Raw genomic sequence first — 16,212 nt, forward strand, 5'->3', positions numbered from 1 at the left:
AAACAGCTTCATGCTGACTTGAATCTTTTCTATCAGCAGAACCATAATAAAGCAGTGAATTAATATACTGAGTAGCAAGTATACTAGATATATTCATTAGACTAGTCTAACTCCTGTAAGACTATTTCTCTGCCAGGTGTGAACTAATATCCTATTAAAGAACGCTAACCAGCGGCGTCCCACGAACAAAGGAATCAAACTGATTAAGCAGACGCTCTGGAGACTGCGGATTCAAGGCACAATCTGACCAGCCCATTGCCTCAATCCACGTCTTGCTAAACGCTTGCCGCTCCATGGGGGGATTTCGCCAGATCCCTTGAACAGCTTCTCTCTTCTCGGGATTGGTCTTGCCAGGTGCATCTACTCCCTCCCAAGAGGCATCTGCTTCCCGGGGCGAGGGAATAGGAGGCGGCGTGATTGTGATGGTGTTTGTCATGCAGCTGACGGGGAAGGGCTGGATGGCGTCTTCGCATGGGCGGGCTTGAGGCATGCGTACACCAAGACCATAAACAGATGGAATAATGGGAGAGGAGCCATCTAATAAAGCAGACTTGTTGCTGGAAGGGGAACTTGGGTCTTCCAAGGGGTTATCTAGGGTTAGGTTAGGTTATGCTTATAGTTAGGGCTACGATTTGAGTGAGATCACTTACAAACAGACCAGAGAGCTGCAGGAAGACCTCCAGAGATTTGATCTGCCTGGAACTCTTCAGTCCCCTCGGGAGATGTGATGTTGACCTTGAGATCCGCCTCGAGTCCGCCGGTCATGTTGGTCAGATGCATCGGCGTGGCGAAGACCGAGGAGGCATTTCCCACGGGTTCATTGTTGAGGAATGGCTGGGTGGTGGCCACGTTCGACTTGACTTCAAAGACAAAAGTGCCTGCTCGCACCCTCCAGCACTGCTCGCCGTCCTCCATGAGCATACCGGCGCGACAGGAGATCTTCAGCTCCTGCCGCTCGCCCTGGCCGGATTGCTGCAGCATTTGGCGGAATCTCGCCAGATCCACCGGCCCTGGGACATTCCGACCACTGGGATCGCCAAATTCCACGGTGACGTTCTTGATCGGCGCTTTGATGGTGAATGTTCCATAGACGGGGGGCCCGCACATATGGAGATCCGCCGTGATATCGACCCCGATGGTGGTCCAGATACACAGCACGTACCCGCTCCAGGAGACACTGATATCGATCGCGACGTCGAGCACATAGTGGAAGGGCTCGAAGTTCATGAGAAAGTCGATCAGGGCCGAGAAGGAGGCATGCAAGCCGGCGACATCACAGGTGGCCAGCATGGCGGCGCCACCCATGCACAGCTTGGGGGTGATGGCAAAATAGGCCCCGGCGCGCACAAAGATGCGCTCGTCCACCTGCCAGACGATGCCCACGGCGGCGATATCCCGTGGGTAGTATACCGGCGGCGTGAAGTGCGGGTGGTAGCCCCCGAGAGTGAACACCCATTCCCCGGCATACGGAGAGGGATCGAACCAGGTGCTGGCGGCGAACCCGCCGGTGAGATGGCAGGCCGGGTCCAGCACATACGAGGTTGGCGCCAGAGCGCCCGCGACGAGGATGGATCCCTGCACCAGGTCGACGACGGCCATGATGCCGAGTTCGAGGGAGACGAACGGCTTCGGGGCGGGCTTCTTGGGCATCTGGGCGATGCAGTCGACGAAGAGGCCGATCTGCGAGAGCCGCGAATGCTGGATCTTGACGACGGCGGCGATCTTCGCATCCAGCATGTTGAAGGCGGATGCCTTGAGGCCGGCGCCCACCCAGAAGGACCCTTCTGTGGGCGAGATCCATCCGGACTCCTTCATCAGGTCCTGGAACGTCTGCAAGGGATCAATAGGCGGCTGTGGCTGTCCCATGGCCAGCAGGGGGAACGAGGAGACGGCCTGGGGGTCCGGGAATCTGAGATCCGAGTTGTAGCCAAAGCCCGCGACCACATCCGAGATCATGACGCCGTTGATGTTCAGCAAGGGCCCGCCCACGGACAGGATCATGAACGCCGTCTTGATCCCTGCCACAGTCCCGTACGCCCCCATGGCCTGGAAGAGGTACGGATCCAACGCCGCCAGGACGCCGCCGGCAAGGACAGTGTCCTTTCGGAGCAGAGAACCCGCGAGAGTCAGCGGCGGCGATTGAACCGCCAGCCCCAGCCCGGCCAGGGATGGCTTCAAGCAGATGGCACCGCCCGCCAGGCTGCGCAGGTCGAGAGCGAGCCCAAAGTCCAGCAGCTCCATCTCCACGGGGCCAACCTGCAGCAGGGCATCGACCACGACGAGAATCTGGCCATCGTGGAACTTGAGCCCCAGGCTGGAGATACGCAGGGGTCCCAGTTTCTTGCTGTACTTGGTACTCGACGTCTTGGAGGAATGCTGGATCTCCCTGTCGGTGGCAAAGATGCTGGGATGCAGGATGCTGGGAGCCATCCCTGGCTCCGGGCTCGCCTTTTCCTTGGCCTGTTCCTTGGACTCTCCAAAACAATGTTTCAATAAAACCTGGCCGTTGGCGATGATGCCGGTATGGAGGCCTGCCTGGAACGATTCATCGTCTTGCCCCAGAGAGCATGCCTCGGCAAAGGAAGAGTCCAGGCCGGCCAGCGTACTCTCGGGGATATCGTGGTCGGTCCAGAGCACGAAGAGGCTGTCAAAGGGCTTCTCCAGCTGTTTCAATAACGGCACATCCGGCATCGGAATGGTGAAAGACTCCATCTTGACGAGTAGAAGCCGTCGCAGCGTAGGGGGACTGCTGTCCTGATGCTCTGCGGCGGCCGTGTATTGACAGTACGTCACACTCAGGCTGCCAACCTTGATGGTGGTCAATAGGGTTATTGTCGTTTGTACATGCCCATCGGGAGTGGTGTGTGACTCGGGCTTGACCTGTAATGTCAAGCCTGGAGAGGTACCAGACTTGACCAGCACAATGCCGCCCACCAGGTCAATGATGCTCCCTAGGAGGCCGTCGCCAGGGCTCAATGCACGGAGGAGGCTTCCCAGGGTAATGTCCTGGGCGACGGGGTCGGTTTGGAGAGAGGCAAAGATCTTCCAGGGCCCATTCGAGGAGTATTCGTAGTTGAACTTCAGATGGGCGGCAGCAACATCGATCAAGCCGGTCATGGTGAATCCCGAGGCATTCTGGCCTGCTTCCATCGAGTACTGAAGGGAAAGCTGCCGGATCCCGATGGCGCTGAGCACCGTGACAAGAGCTTTCTGATGCTGCGGCTGGAAGAACTGCCAGAGATGGGCGAGCGTGAGGTCCATGACACTCGCTTCGACCTTCCAGCCGCTCGACGAGGCATACGCGATGCGGCCACACAGCAGACTCGCCCCCAGGTCGACGTCCGGGTGCATCAGCGCCGCGGGAGGCTGGATCTCGACGGCCAGCTCAAAGGCGACGCCCCAGGCATGACCCGCGGCCAGGCTGTAGAAGCAATCGAGGGCAACGTGGTCCAGCGAGATGACGGGCAGATCCGTGGCGGGGAGGGAGCAATCCTCGATTGTGCCCCAGATCCTGACCGTCTCGTTTTCATACGCGATCCCCAGCGCGACAATGTCCGTCGGGATGCCCGCCGGAGGCTGTGGCACGGTGACGCCTGGCAAGAGGTCGAGGAGGGAGACTGACGCTGCTGCTCCGGACTGCGGGCCAAAGTCCTTGAAGGCCTCGTACGCCGGCATGATCTGATACGGAGGCGACGGCTTCAGGGGCGGGAGATTGGGCGTCCACAGGCTCGCCTGGAAGCTGAGCGACTGGAGGTTTCCCGGCTGGCAGGCGATGGACAGGTTGACCGACACGTCGCCGCCATTGTCCTTCTTCTGGTGGAAGCTGGCCTCCAAGTCCAGCGATATCTTGCCGAGAGAAAAGGCCCCCTGTGTTGCTCTCCCTTGGGACTCGAGGATGAGCCTGCGGAACGCGATCTTCGGGAAGAAGCTGCCGGGGATGCTGCCGTTGATGTCGTCGAGGCTGGGGAGCGAGACCAGGGCCCCGAGGCCACGCAGGATGTCTTGGATGGCGTGGAAATTGGGGGCCGCCTGGATGGTGACGGCCGAGGGCAACGAGTCCTCGCGGATCACATCGATGCACACATCCAGCGGCACCGAGAAGCCGGCAATGACCAGCTTGCAATGCAGCCACGCCCAGGCAGTGCCTTGAACAAACGCATCCGTGCCTTTGCTGGTCATCAGCGTACTCTGCCATTTGAAGGTCATCCCGATCTCCTCCACCGAGAGGGCGTCTCCCAGCTGGGCGCCCAGCACGGCCCGCAGACGGCCCCTGAACGTCTCTTGCTCCTTGCTCGCCAACGAGAACTCCAACCGGACAGTCAACCGTTTGTTCAGCGCGGGCGTGAACCAGATGGCAGAGCCCCGTTGCGTGCCGGAGGATGGCCCGGCCTGTAACTGCCATGTCGTCGCCTCCACCATGGCCTGCCCTATCCCTGACGGGCCCTGGGGGTTCCAGACCAGCCACTCGCGGAGTTTGGCGAAGATGTCCTTGCCTGGAGCTGTCCAGGGTGAGTTTCCGGCCTCCATCCCGAAGCCGATTGTCGCCAGTCCGGGATAGATGCCCAGGGGGGATTTGGTTTGTAGTCCCAGGCTGGCGTCCAGTCGACTTGTCGAGAAGGTGGCGACGTCTTCAAGTTGCAGTCGCAGGCTGTGGAAGCTGTCAGCATCAACCGAGTCATCAGTAAAGACAGCGACGAGGCTTTTGCATCCCGCCCAGCATCGCATCCACTGCAACCAGCGGTCGTCTTGATGAACCGGGACAAGGTACTCATCCCCCTCCCTCCTGGCCGTGGTCGTGTCGAACCCGAGGATGCCGCCAGGGAGCGTCGTCAGGAAGCGATCAAAGGCGTGGCCAGTTGGCAGCTGCACCGTGATGGGAGGCAGGTAGGAATGCTCGCCGAAGACGAAGCTGCTGCAGCAGAGACCGCAGGGGATGGTTGGAGAGATCTCGACCGGCCCAAGACGCTTGCCAGGGCGTTCAAAAATGACCTCTTCCTCGTCGTCCGACGCCGCCAAGACGACGTTTTTGGGTGCGCGAGAGGCAGCCTTCTTTATTCTAGATGCGATCGAGTCCTCGGCTTTGAGGGACGTTTTCGACATCCTCGGTGATTTGGATTCCGTGAACCCACGCTTGCTGGGATCCCCGCTGGGTTTCCACGGTTCGAAATCGCCGTCGCGGTGGCGGCGGGCAAAGAGCTTCGTCAGAAGCCGTTTGGAGCTGGCCTTGGCCTGAAAGGCGGCCACGTACCAGATCTGGTCCTGCGAGGTCGTCGCCGAGCCTGTCGTGTTCTGCGAGGCCCCCGCGATGGTCGTGGCGTCCACCGTGGAGTATTTGTTGTACTCATCCTCCAGCTGGCTGACCAGCTCTTGATACGCATCCAGTCGAGGGACCTTGTTGTTCGTGGTGTGGTCGGCCGCCCATCGTTGGAAGCTATCCCAGATGCTCTCGCGGTTCAGTTTGGCCTTGTCGTAGTAGGTCTTGATGGCTTGTTGGAACCTGGACAATATCACCTCCTTCTTCGTCGTCTTTTTGTCGCCCATTTCCAGGAACGGCTGCACGGTGAAATACCGGTACATCTTGTAGTCGCCATCGTCTTTGGTGACCATCCAGTGCGGATACTGGGTCGGCCAGAGGGTCATTGGAAGATAGGCGGCTTGAGTGGCAAAATAGGAAAACAGCACCAGGAGGGTTTCGGGGCCTATAGATTGTTAGGTCAACTGGTACATGCAACCCTAGGGCTATAGCCCTAGGGTTAGACAACCCTAGGGTTTAGGGTTAAGTAGGTTTAGGGTTGGCTGCATGGTTTGAGGCTAACCCTAACCCTAACCTAACCCTAGGGTGATAACCCTAGGGTTAGGGTTAGGTACAACCGTACTTACTAGGATGTCCATGTTTGCCTCCCGCAGAAATGATGATGTTCTTCGGTTGGTACATCTCAAACATGTCCAGCGGCGTCGACGACTTGGCGCCATGGTGGCTCAGCTTCATCGTCGGGATCCTCCGACCGATCCATGCCGCCACCAGGTCCTCGTTGTCACAATTCAGATCGCCGGCAAAGTAGTGGGTGACCTCCCCCCCCGGCCACACGATGATATTCGCAATCGACTTCATGTTGGTTTCGGTGATGGTTGCATCGAGCACGCTTGTCCCCGGCCACTTATTGGTGCTGCATACGCAGAGCATCGCCGGCGCGTCCGCTTGCCCTCCAGCTCTGCGAGTGTCCCTGTACAGTTCTGCCGTCCCCCCGGGAGGGAGGGAGCCGTCTCCCAGGACGCCATCGAAGAAGTCGCTGCCGATGAGCCCCGGGCCATGACAGAACCGGGCGACGGGGCGACCATGGCCGCCGATCACCAGCACCGTGTCCTTGCCAGGTTCCACCAGCTTGAAGCTGCTCTTGGGAAATTTATCATCCGGCGCATAAATAGTCGACACCGGAACCGTCTTCTTATCCTTGTCCTTTTTGTACTTGAGGAACGGGATGTCGTCGTCTCGGTCACCGCCGTGGTCCCTCATCAGACTCACCACCCCCTTCCAGTGATCCGTGTCCCAGTGCGTGATGACGATCGCATCCAGCGGCAGCCACTTGGCCTTCTTGCAATTGGTATACTGCGCCGGCAGCGCCTTGAGCAGCTTGAACAAATTGAGCACTTCAGGCAACGTTCCATCCCCGCCGTCCACCAACACGGCTTTGTCCAGCGTGTAGACGAGATTGTCGTCCTTGTCGATCGTCACCTTGGCCCTCACATGGACGGCGGCATCGCCGGCACCCACGTTGACGTGGAACGACTGCACCACATACTCTTGGGACATTGAGCAACTATCGCAATTCTCTTCACCCTTTGCTTGAGTTTTTTGAAGAAACAGAGGCAGTCCAGTACTCCGTACGGAGTACCCATCTTCTTACGTCGCCTGTGACGCTATCTCAGGCTAGGAACGCCTAGTAACAGCGTCTCAATACCAGGTATTACATTCCGTCTGCTCAGCCCCTCGGACAAGTTTAAAAAATTATAACAGACCGTTTAAAATTATAATACAATTAAACATCCTCACAATGGATCCCTCACACCCCCGATATCTGACCAAACTCCACGACGCCCAGGTGAGACATGCACAACGCACAACGGATCAACAGCGCCTGTACTCCTTCCATGCCCCCTCCCTCACAGCGGGCAGGCGGACCATCTCGGTCTCGCAGGAGGTGACGGCCCCGAACAATCCCTCCTTCACCCTCACAGCCTCCCAGACATTCCAGGTCGTGGCTCCACGCTTCCATCTGCCCCCGACGGATCTCCATGCCATCTATCCCCCTCCCGGGGGCACCATCGCCAGCACGACGCTGCCCTACATGGTGTTCAACGACCCCCATCTGCCCTGGGAGCGACGCCCGGCGGCGGCGGCATCACCGTCCCCGGGCGCGGACGAGAGGATCCGTCAGCCCTGGCTTGCCCTGTGGGTGTTTCGCCCAGACGAACTGCTTCTGCCCTTGGGTGAGGAGATCCTGCGCGGCAAGAGTCTGTCGGAGTCGGGCAGTGTGCGATTGCCGTGCTCCCAGCTGCTGGGCGCCGGCATGCCCACGCCGCTGCGGACAAACGCCCTCGAGCCCGACGAGGAGCAGATGGAGGCCGACTTCATCTTCGTGCCCCGGGCGCTCTTCCATTCGTTCACGCGTGGCTACGGGCCCGACGGCACCCCATTAGAAGGGCTGGATCTCTCCCCGTACGGCTACCTGGCGCACGTTCGACAGGTCGGCGGCGACATCTTGAAAAGCGCTGCAGCCTCAATGGAGGACCGGTTCAGCGTGGTGATGGCCAACCGGACGGGCCCCGGCGACAACAAGACACCCGTCAAGGCTGTCGCGCATTTGATCTCACTCGAGGGGATCGACGACACCTTCTCCCTCGCCGATACCGACCCGTTTGTCGCCCTGTGTTCGCTGCACAGCTGGGTCTTTGAGTACGCCGTCGATGACGACCAGATCAAGACCCCGGGGAATCCCATAGGCAACATCGACGTCCTTCGGCCTCCATCACGGACATGGGCGCCTCTGGTGGCTTCCGACAACCCCGTCCAGCAGCAGGTGGGCAAGCGGTTGCGCGACGGTTACTCTCTTGGGCGCTATCGAACCCTCTCCGGCGAGGAGACAGTCGCCTTCTATCGCGGGCCCCTAATCCCAGGCCTGCCGCCCCCGAACGCAGCCCTAAACGCCCCCATCCATCTGTTCGCCTCCCAGCTGCAGATCCTGGATGCCCAGGTCGGCCTGCCGGATAACTCATATATGGCCGCCTGGAACCTGGGCAAAGCCAACGCTCTGGCAGACGAGCGGTTCCTGGAGGCTCTGGTGCGTCTGCGCTCCGCCATCTTCAGACGGGCGCTGCTGAGCGCCAAAGGGTCCATTCTCCAGACCGAGGAAGATGCCCCCGGCGCGGTATGGGGACGCATCCACGCCGCCAAAGACGCCCTCTTGACGCTGTCCGGGGAAGCCCAGGATCCCACGCTCAAGTGGCGGCCCATCACGCAGCAAGAGGAGCCCGGTCTGGGTCTCTGGGATCCCGCCTTACGCCAGAGCTTCCAGGATGCCGTGGCACAGGAAGCAGCGCACCGGAGCCAGGCTCTCACAGGCGATCTGTATGCCGAGGGAGACAGCCCACGAAGCTCGGACTGGGCGGCCCTCCTGGCGTGGCTGCTGGACGCCCTGTGTCTATCCAGGGTTCCCGCAGACCTCTTGCTGCCGGAGCCACAGAGTCTGTCGCCGGGCTCCCTGCGCTTCTTCTCCCTCGATCCCACATGGATGAACGCCTATATCGATGGCGCGCTGAGCGTGGGAAACCATGTCGAGGGGGACCAGGACTCGGTCCGGGTGGCGATCAAGAACAACCTGCAGGCGTTTCTGGATTCCACAAACCCGACGCTGGGATATCAACCTCAGATCCCGACCTCTGGCTGTCTCATCCGCTCTCCCCTGGTCGCCCATCACCCAGACCTGACGATCCGGGCGCCCCGAGCCGCCGGTGATGCCAGAGCTCAGGTCCTCCAGCGCCTCAGGCTGGCTCCGGACGTTCTCTTGCTCCTGTTCGACCGGCCGTTGACCACCACCGGCTTCCCTGAGGGCATCCGCATTGTGCCGCCGCCGCATGAGCAGAGCTTCGTCGTGACCAACGGACGCATGGCCGGCGACACCATCGAGATGGTGTACAGGAACATCCCTACCCAGCAAGGGACGCCGCCCAGGGAATGCATGGCACAGATCGCCGTCGAGAGCCGGCAGAAATCATGTTTCGTCCGTCCTGACGGGCTTGTTCTCGCCTCAAACGTCGCTCATGACGTTTATGACTTCCTCAAGTCTCGTCCGGAGCTCAAATTCACAGAGCTGGCCCCGTCTTCCGCCATGTTGGCCCTCCACTTTGCCGAGGCCCTGCAAGAAGTGTACATCCCCTTGCCTGATCCCGAGCCCGATCACCCGGGACAAGACGGTTTCCACATCACCATGTTGGAAATGCCAGATCTTCATCGTCTGGGAGATGGCTATACACAGCGACAGGGCTACTGGAAGCATAAAGACGCACCACCAGTGTCTTCCCTTGCTGAAATCACCTCTCAAAATACAACTCTGCGCCCCCCATATTGGGCCAAGATCTCGACGTCTGCAGTGGAACAACCTGGGGGAACCGTATCGCCTGAAACATCACTTCCCCTACCGTCGGAGAGTCAGTATCGACTCCAGATCCATGCCTTGGGGTATCCAGTCGGTGAAGCGAAGCTGCCTCGCGATTCAACCAGGCCGCTGAGTCTGGTCTTTGCCCTGCAGAGAATATCAGACGAACAGTCATACCTCCTGCGGCAGCTCCAAGTTCATATCCCGTCCGGGCCAGATGGACTACTGGGACAAGGGTATCGTGGCCCGGGGGCGACTATGGCGAATAATATCCGCTTTCTGCCTGACATCCGGAATCTGCCAGGGGAGGTGATCGTGACGCTCTCGCCGCGCAGCAAGGCACCGATTTCCACCTCGCCGCGGAGCTGTGAGACCAGCATGAACCGCGATCTGACCTTTATCCTGCGTGAGGCGTCGCTATATGCAGCAGGTACCGCGGAGCATCTCTTCACAGTCACCGTCCATGAATACTATGGCGAGAGTTTGGAGCCGGTGACGTCTACAGCTCAAGTAGAACTATGAGCATGAGCTCTTTTCTTAACAGTCTTATGGATTACTGTTTAGAACACATAAGGCAGTAACAGCCTAGGATTTAATAACCCAAGTCCTGCGTCAATTCCTCAATTTGAATTCATTCCTTAATCCCTATATTAATTCAAGATTCTTTATAGCCACATAGTACTAGTTATGGAAGTTGATAAATTATAAACCTTCTAGGCGTCTATCCTTAATGGCGAGAATATATGGCAGAGAATCCCTAATAAAAGGGGTGTCGCCTGCCATGCTTTATATATTGTGTATATATTAGATATGTCTTGAATAATAATAACTACTACTATTAATTAGGGCTTGATGAATAATGATGATTTTAATTTCATCTAGTCTGGGCCACTGTTGGTTGATACCTTTAACTTCTAAGATTATACCTCTTTATTAACTCAGTCAATTTATATATAGAACATTTTAAAATATCCAACATATATAATAGATTTTAGAACTAATTGATTACTGTCAGGAGCATGTTAGTATCCATCCTAGCATTAAACTAACTATAAACTAATGTATAACCACCATCAAGAAGATCAGTCTAGATACCTAAAACCACATCTGGGCTTGACAAAGGGTCACGCTGGCCAGCGGCCCGTCTGGCTGCTACCTCATCCAGTGGATTATACCCGGCGGTAGGCCGGCTGGGAGGCTGTTCACCTTTGCCTACATATCCTGCCCACTGCCTCATCAGATCATTATGCTCATGGCCCAGAATGCCACACAAATAGGTAAATATCGACATGTAGTCAGACTGTACTGTGCTCTTCAAACAGGTCATGAGCTTTGAATCACCACAGGCGCCCGTGGCCCCAGGGGCCCCGGGGGGCCCATTATCGCCCGGAATCCCGATGGTCGAATAGACGGCGAATCTCGCCCTGGCCCTGTCATCCTTACACTGAACCTCCAGCCGGCCTCCATCCCCACCAAACCCCCCGGCCCCGGGAGTGCCGGGCGCCCCCCCCGGGCCCCCCAGAAACGTGCTCTGGACCAGGGTTGCGTACTCCCGGTCCCGCGGAAGGGGGCAGCGGGAGACATTATCAAAGTGGTGGCCTTCAAACGCCGCCCGTAGATCTTCGGACATTCGATATGTTGTTTCGTTGTCGTAAGAGGAGCTCAGCCCCCAGCCGCCATCCCCGCCATCGCCCCCGGGACCCCCGCGCCCGCCTCGTCCCCCCCCGCAGCGTGCCACGAAGAAAGTCCGCTCCTCGCTGCCCGCTGCCAACCGGCTGGTGTCGATCTCGTCCGCCCGGAGGATCAGAGACCCCGCGTCTGCACCCCGGGCGCCCGTCGCCCCCGCGGCACCTGCCGCGCCCGCCCCCGCGCCCCGGCCCGAACCTTCCTTGAAACGCGGCACCTTGGGGCTGTACCACACAGGGCGACCCTCTTCAATCTCGATCCTGGCGTCAACTCCTTTGTTCGCCAGTTCTGGCTTGGCGGGCGGGTTCTGGGTCGCGTCAGCCCCGGGCAGATGGAACACCACCGGGACGGACGGGCCCGGTTGGGTGGGATGCGGTAGGAAGATGGCCCGTTTGCACTGCAGATACAGCGTGGTGTTGGGGCGGTAGTGGTACTGGGCGCCGGCGATGAAGACAAGCTCTTTGGCCTGGATCCGGAATGCCTGGCGGTCAGGGGTCCCCGACAGCGGCAGCCAGAGCGTCTCGAAGGAGTCGTGGGCGACCACGCCGGGGGGGAGGGCCGTCTCTGGGACGGCTCCTTTGGAGGGCGTGAGATACGCCGTGCGTGGGATTATATAGCGCGTAGGGATGTCCATATTATTAGACAGAGCACAGTCAGTAATTGTGGACAGTGAAATTCTAGGTGGTCAATTGATGGTGGCAAATACGTCGCCATCAAGGTCAATCAGAAACAATCTTTACCAGGGGCTAGAAGAGACCACATGATAAATAAACAGATGCAGATGAGGTTATTTAGAGCGAGCAGCGCACCAATCATGTTGAAAGAATATATAAAGTACGGTATATTACTGAAATACACGGACCAGACAGTACTGTAAGTTTGCCAGTATAAAGGAGGTTTTTAAAAGACACTGCTGTCCTAATGGTTTGAGACACTGCTGTCCTAATGCTATCCTTCAAATCATTGCCAACAACCATGACGACTCCCGACGCATCTCTGCTGGTCCCCATCAAGCTGGATATCTTCGCCATTGGCGATCCTGCTGCTTACGCCTCACACTGTCCCAGCGTCACGCTGCTGCCCACCAACCCGTTCGACTATTCACGCCTACGCCTGGAGCCCAAGACTCTGCACGCCGACCTGCAGGAACACGCCGACTTTGCGAGCGCACGCCCCGCTGCAGCGAACCCCCGGCTGGTCGATGTGGCCACAGGCAGGCCCCGCGACAATGTTTCGGGCGTGTATCTCTCCTGGACGCTGCCGCAGATCTACCGCCGGGAGACCATCGCCCTGCCGGGGGCCCCGAGAGCCCCGGGAGCCCCGGGGGTCGTGGCCCCGGCAGCGCCTAACCGCTGGATGGTGGCCAGGGTAACGCGCAGCCCGGCGACCAACGCCGGCTGGGTGATTGAAAGCGATGTATGCCGACATATCGATACAGTGGACGCTTCGGTCGACCTCTTAACCGAAGCAGCGCTGTGCATGGCCCCGACGACAGGCGGAGCTCCCTCTACTGTGTCCCTGGAAGGACAAGGCGAGTACTTCCTCGGTGCCCAACGGCCCCTGGAGAACTGGGTAGAAGAGGCAGCAGAGACGGTTCGCATCAAGCCTTTGACGGCCAACGGGGCGGGCAATGTGCTGTTCGCCGACTACCAGCCGCATAACCCTAATGTCTTCAGTTTCCGCGATCCGCTCGACGGTGTCCCTCCAGGGACCCAGATTGGGTATTCCGTGGTTGGGTGGCATGCGGATGCCGCCGAGGACCCGTTCATGAGGCAGGATGGCCAGGAACAGGTTACCAATGAGGATCTCCTCGCCCAGTTCGGGCTGCGACTGGATGACAGCCCCGGGGCCGCACCCTGGACGGCGTCGACCCTGCCGGCGCGACATCTCTGCCATGGCAGCACGTACACGCTGCTGACTTGGAGCCCGGAGTCAGGGGCATCCCCGCCGCCGGATGACCCCAAGATCTCGGCTCAAGCTGCAGCAACACGGCTGCAAGCCAAGGGGAGTGTTGCTGTTGGGGCGGACCCGATGGATGCATTTGGGGCGTTCCTGCACTCCGCTGGTAGGGGCCAGACGCATCTCGATTTCCGGACGCTGCAGGCCCTGGCCGCCAGCGGGAGACCCGACGCCGCGGTGGACGAGCAGACGGCCGCAGAGCAGAGACTCGCCATCCTGCGCGAGTTCAAGGTGCTGGATGGAGGCAGTCGCTGGAAGGTGCAGCCCGCCGAGGAGAAGAATACCTCCCAGGACTCTGCCCTTACCATGCGGCTGGACAGCAGGCAGAAGACGGCATTGCACCAGCTGCATGAAGCCCAATGGGCCTACAATCACTTGCAGTTCAACCTCGACCACCGCCGCTGGAAGCTGTTCTGCGAGTGGTGGCGCTGCATCAACGCCGAGCAGGACGCGGCCAGCGAGGCCTCCAGCGGGATGAGGCATACCCAGCTGGTCGCCGAGATCGCCACGCTCCTCGCCGCACTCGAGAGCCTTCAAGATGAGCTGGCAGGGCTGCAGAGCGCGCTCCCAGAGGTCGTCAAGGTCCCTGATGAAGCCTTTGTGCGGCGTAAAGACCCGACGCTCGCCCTGCTGGGCTGCCGCTCCCCCTGGCCCCGGGGCTTCTCAGACGCCCAGCCGGTGCGGCTGCTCCGCCAGTGCGTGAGCGTCTTCCAGCCCGACCGGTTCGGCGTGGAGGCCTTTGGTGAGGCCGTCGACATGGCCGACCGCATCGTCGCGCTGCCCGCCGCTGCCAGGGCTGTCCACGGCGAGCACTGCGGGTATATGAGCGTGCGTTGCGGCGATCCATTGCCGCCGCTGGCCCCCGGGCAGGTTGAACCGCCGTACCGTGACGCAGTGTATAACACGGCAGCGATAGTGGACAGCCCCCTGGTCCCCCTGTACATCGAGTGGGAGGCGGAATACTCGCACATCCCCTACAGCCTGTGGGAGCCGCGACAGGTCCCCGGGACGAGGGGGGCGGCCCAGGCATACTGTGAGCTGGTCCAGGGGGTCACCGCCACCACCGCGCTCTCTGCCCACAGTCTGGAGCGACGTGCGCTGGGGGGCCGGGCGATCATCCATCCAGGGCCCGGCCACTCGCTGGCCAACGCCCTGCGGCAGTCAATGGCAAGGATGCCGGCGCAGGTCTTGAATGAAGAACTGCCGGCTGGCGAGCGAGAGTCGCTCATTGCCAGCCTGGAAAACGACATCCCCGCGCTGACATGCCGCCTGGATGGACTCTCGGACCAGCTCACCACCCTCATCAGTGGCACGACGCATGTACGGCCGACCCTGCCCGACGGGACTGTGCTGGACGACGCCGTCCGGGCTGCCCGGGGCGCTGGATTCACCCGCGAGACGCTGCGTCTGGTGAAGAACCAGTGCGACCCGGTCCCTTATGGCGATGCCGTCGACCCAGACGCGGTCTTTGTCCCCGTCACCCACGGCCAGGTCAAGTTCACCAAGCTGAACGTGATTGACAAGTTTGGCCGTGGCGTGGAGATTATGCGCGGCCCAGATGGACTCGCACCCTCTCTGTCTGCCGGGTACATGCCATCCCCCCGGACAGACAGCGACTCGGGCAGGGAAGTTCCCAATATCGTGGCCCCTCGCGACGACGACAACTGTGAGTATTTCCAGCTCCCGCCCTCGATCAACCAGCCGGCGCGCCTGGTGAGTGCCTATCTCCAGCCGGGCGCCGACGGCGACAGCCCCTGGGTGCGCTGTAGTGAATGGGAGGACCCCGTCTGCGGGTATATCATGTACAACAGCGCCGATCTCTCCTTGCAGGTCTTCACGGCAGCCGGGGCTCTGTACGCGGAGGTCTTGACGTTCCCGGGGGGCGACAACGCCCCGAGGAGGAGGGCACGATGTAGTGTACCCCCGGGGAGACAGGAAGACGATGCCTTCTCTGGCGGATGGAAGACCGCCCTTCTGGATCGGTATATCAAGGCGCTGCAGACGCCCCAGTACGCCCTGCGCATGGTGGAGATCCTGGGGGACGCGGCGAGCTGCTCAGCGCCTCCCCCGGCGTCGTATTCAGCGGTCATGAACGCCGGGTTTGGCCGTCCCTTTGCCCTGGCGGTTGCCGGATGGTCTATTGAGCTGTCTCATGAGCCACTTCAACCACAGACGACGGCCTGCCAGAGCCAGACAGGGCCAGCCCTGTGCGATTATGAATTCCCGCTGCAGCTCGGGCTCAAGCAGCACTCCGAAGACGGGCTGGCAGCGTATTTCCCCATGCTGGACGACGACTCTCTGCAGCCGGACTTTGGCGAGATCCATACCTTCTGGCCGGGTGAGGCAGTGGACAGCACAGAGACCAATACCTTCACCTGTACGCCGATCCATGCTGCCTCCCTGCCGACTCTTCAGGCGCATCATGTCGACCCCTTTGAAGGGACGCAGCTGCGCACCGTGAGGAGCATGGCTAGGGAGAGAGACGAGCAGCTGCGCCCCTTTGGACTGCTGGTTGATGTCTTCCACCCGCTGACGGCGCAGACGGGGGTGCTCCCGCCTGCAACACTGCCGCTGCCCGCGGCGATGGTGCACCAGGCGTTGAAGTCGATGCGAGTTTCCTTCCGCTCAGGGCCCTTTCTCTGCCGTGACGATCCGTTGCAGTCTGTGCCGGACCCTGCAGCGCAAGACATCCAGCCCCCGGGTATTGATGCGATTCCTGTCCTGCCGTACGGTAAGTGGTCGTGGCTGCAGCCCTATATCGCAGACGGGCAGACGCTGTATTCCAGCTGCAAGATCAACAAGAGCGCGCAGTCTGGCTCGTTGAATATCGATGTGAACTATCCATATACCATGGTCGACGGTATTCTCCAGTCTGATGAGCCTCTGTTGCAGACCTAGGGTTTTAGAACCTATA

The 16,212-nt window shown here is 59.8% G+C and overlaps 4 protein-coding genes across 4 annotated transcripts; 2 read left to right on the plus strand and 2 right to left on the minus strand.

The window, feature by feature from the left end:
* Positions 1-154: 154 nt before the first annotated feature.
* On the minus strand, positions 155-6,811 carry ASPZODRAFT_147359 (hypothetical protein; the record flags this gene model as incomplete). The annotated part of the gene is made up of 3 exons (XM_022725258.1): positions 155-591; positions 651-5,699; positions 5,881-6,811. 3 exons carry the CDS (start codon positions 6,809-6,811, stop codon positions 155-157), a joined length of 6,417 nt encoding a protein of 2,138 aa, XP_022576883.1.
* Positions 6,812-7,052: 241 nt separating this feature from the next.
* Positions 7,053-10,175, plus strand: ASPZODRAFT_20492 (hypothetical protein; the record flags this gene model as incomplete). Its single annotated transcript, XM_022727603.1, has 1 exon — positions 7,053-10,175. The coding sequence occupies one exon, from the start codon at positions 7,053-7,055 to the stop codon at positions 10,173-10,175; it is 3,123 nt and encodes a 1,040-aa protein (XP_022576884.1).
* Positions 10,176-10,720: 545 nt separating this feature from the next.
* ASPZODRAFT_1313495 (hypothetical protein) lies at positions 10,721-12,020 on the minus strand. Its single transcript, XM_022722736.1, has one exon. The coding sequence runs from the start codon at positions 11,971-11,973 to the stop codon at positions 10,741-10,743; it is 1,233 nt and encodes a 410-aa protein (XP_022576885.1). The 5' UTR covers positions 11,974-12,020; the 3' UTR covers positions 10,721-10,740.
* A 294-nt stretch (positions 12,021-12,314) lies between these two features.
* Positions 12,315-16,196, plus strand: ASPZODRAFT_20494 (hypothetical protein; the record flags this gene model as incomplete). Its single annotated transcript, XM_022727604.1, has 1 exon — positions 12,315-16,196. The coding sequence occupies one exon, from the start codon at positions 12,315-12,317 to the stop codon at positions 16,194-16,196; it is 3,882 nt and encodes a 1,293-aa protein (XP_022576886.1).
* Positions 16,197-16,212: the final 16 nt, after the last annotated feature.

This window comes from Penicilliopsis zonata (assembly GCF_001890105.1).
Source record: "Penicilliopsis zonata CBS 506.65 unplaced genomic scaffold ASPZOscaffold_29, whole genome shotgun sequence".
Classification (NCBI taxonomy): domain Eukaryota; kingdom Fungi; phylum Ascomycota; class Eurotiomycetes; order Eurotiales; family Aspergillaceae; genus Penicilliopsis; species Penicilliopsis zonata.

What these genes read in the sequence shown, in the direction of transcription:
- ASPZODRAFT_1313495 (XM_022722736.1), bottom strand. Translation starts at nt 11,973, where the DNA reads ATGGACATCCCTACGCGCTATATAATCCCACGCACGGCGTATCTCACG.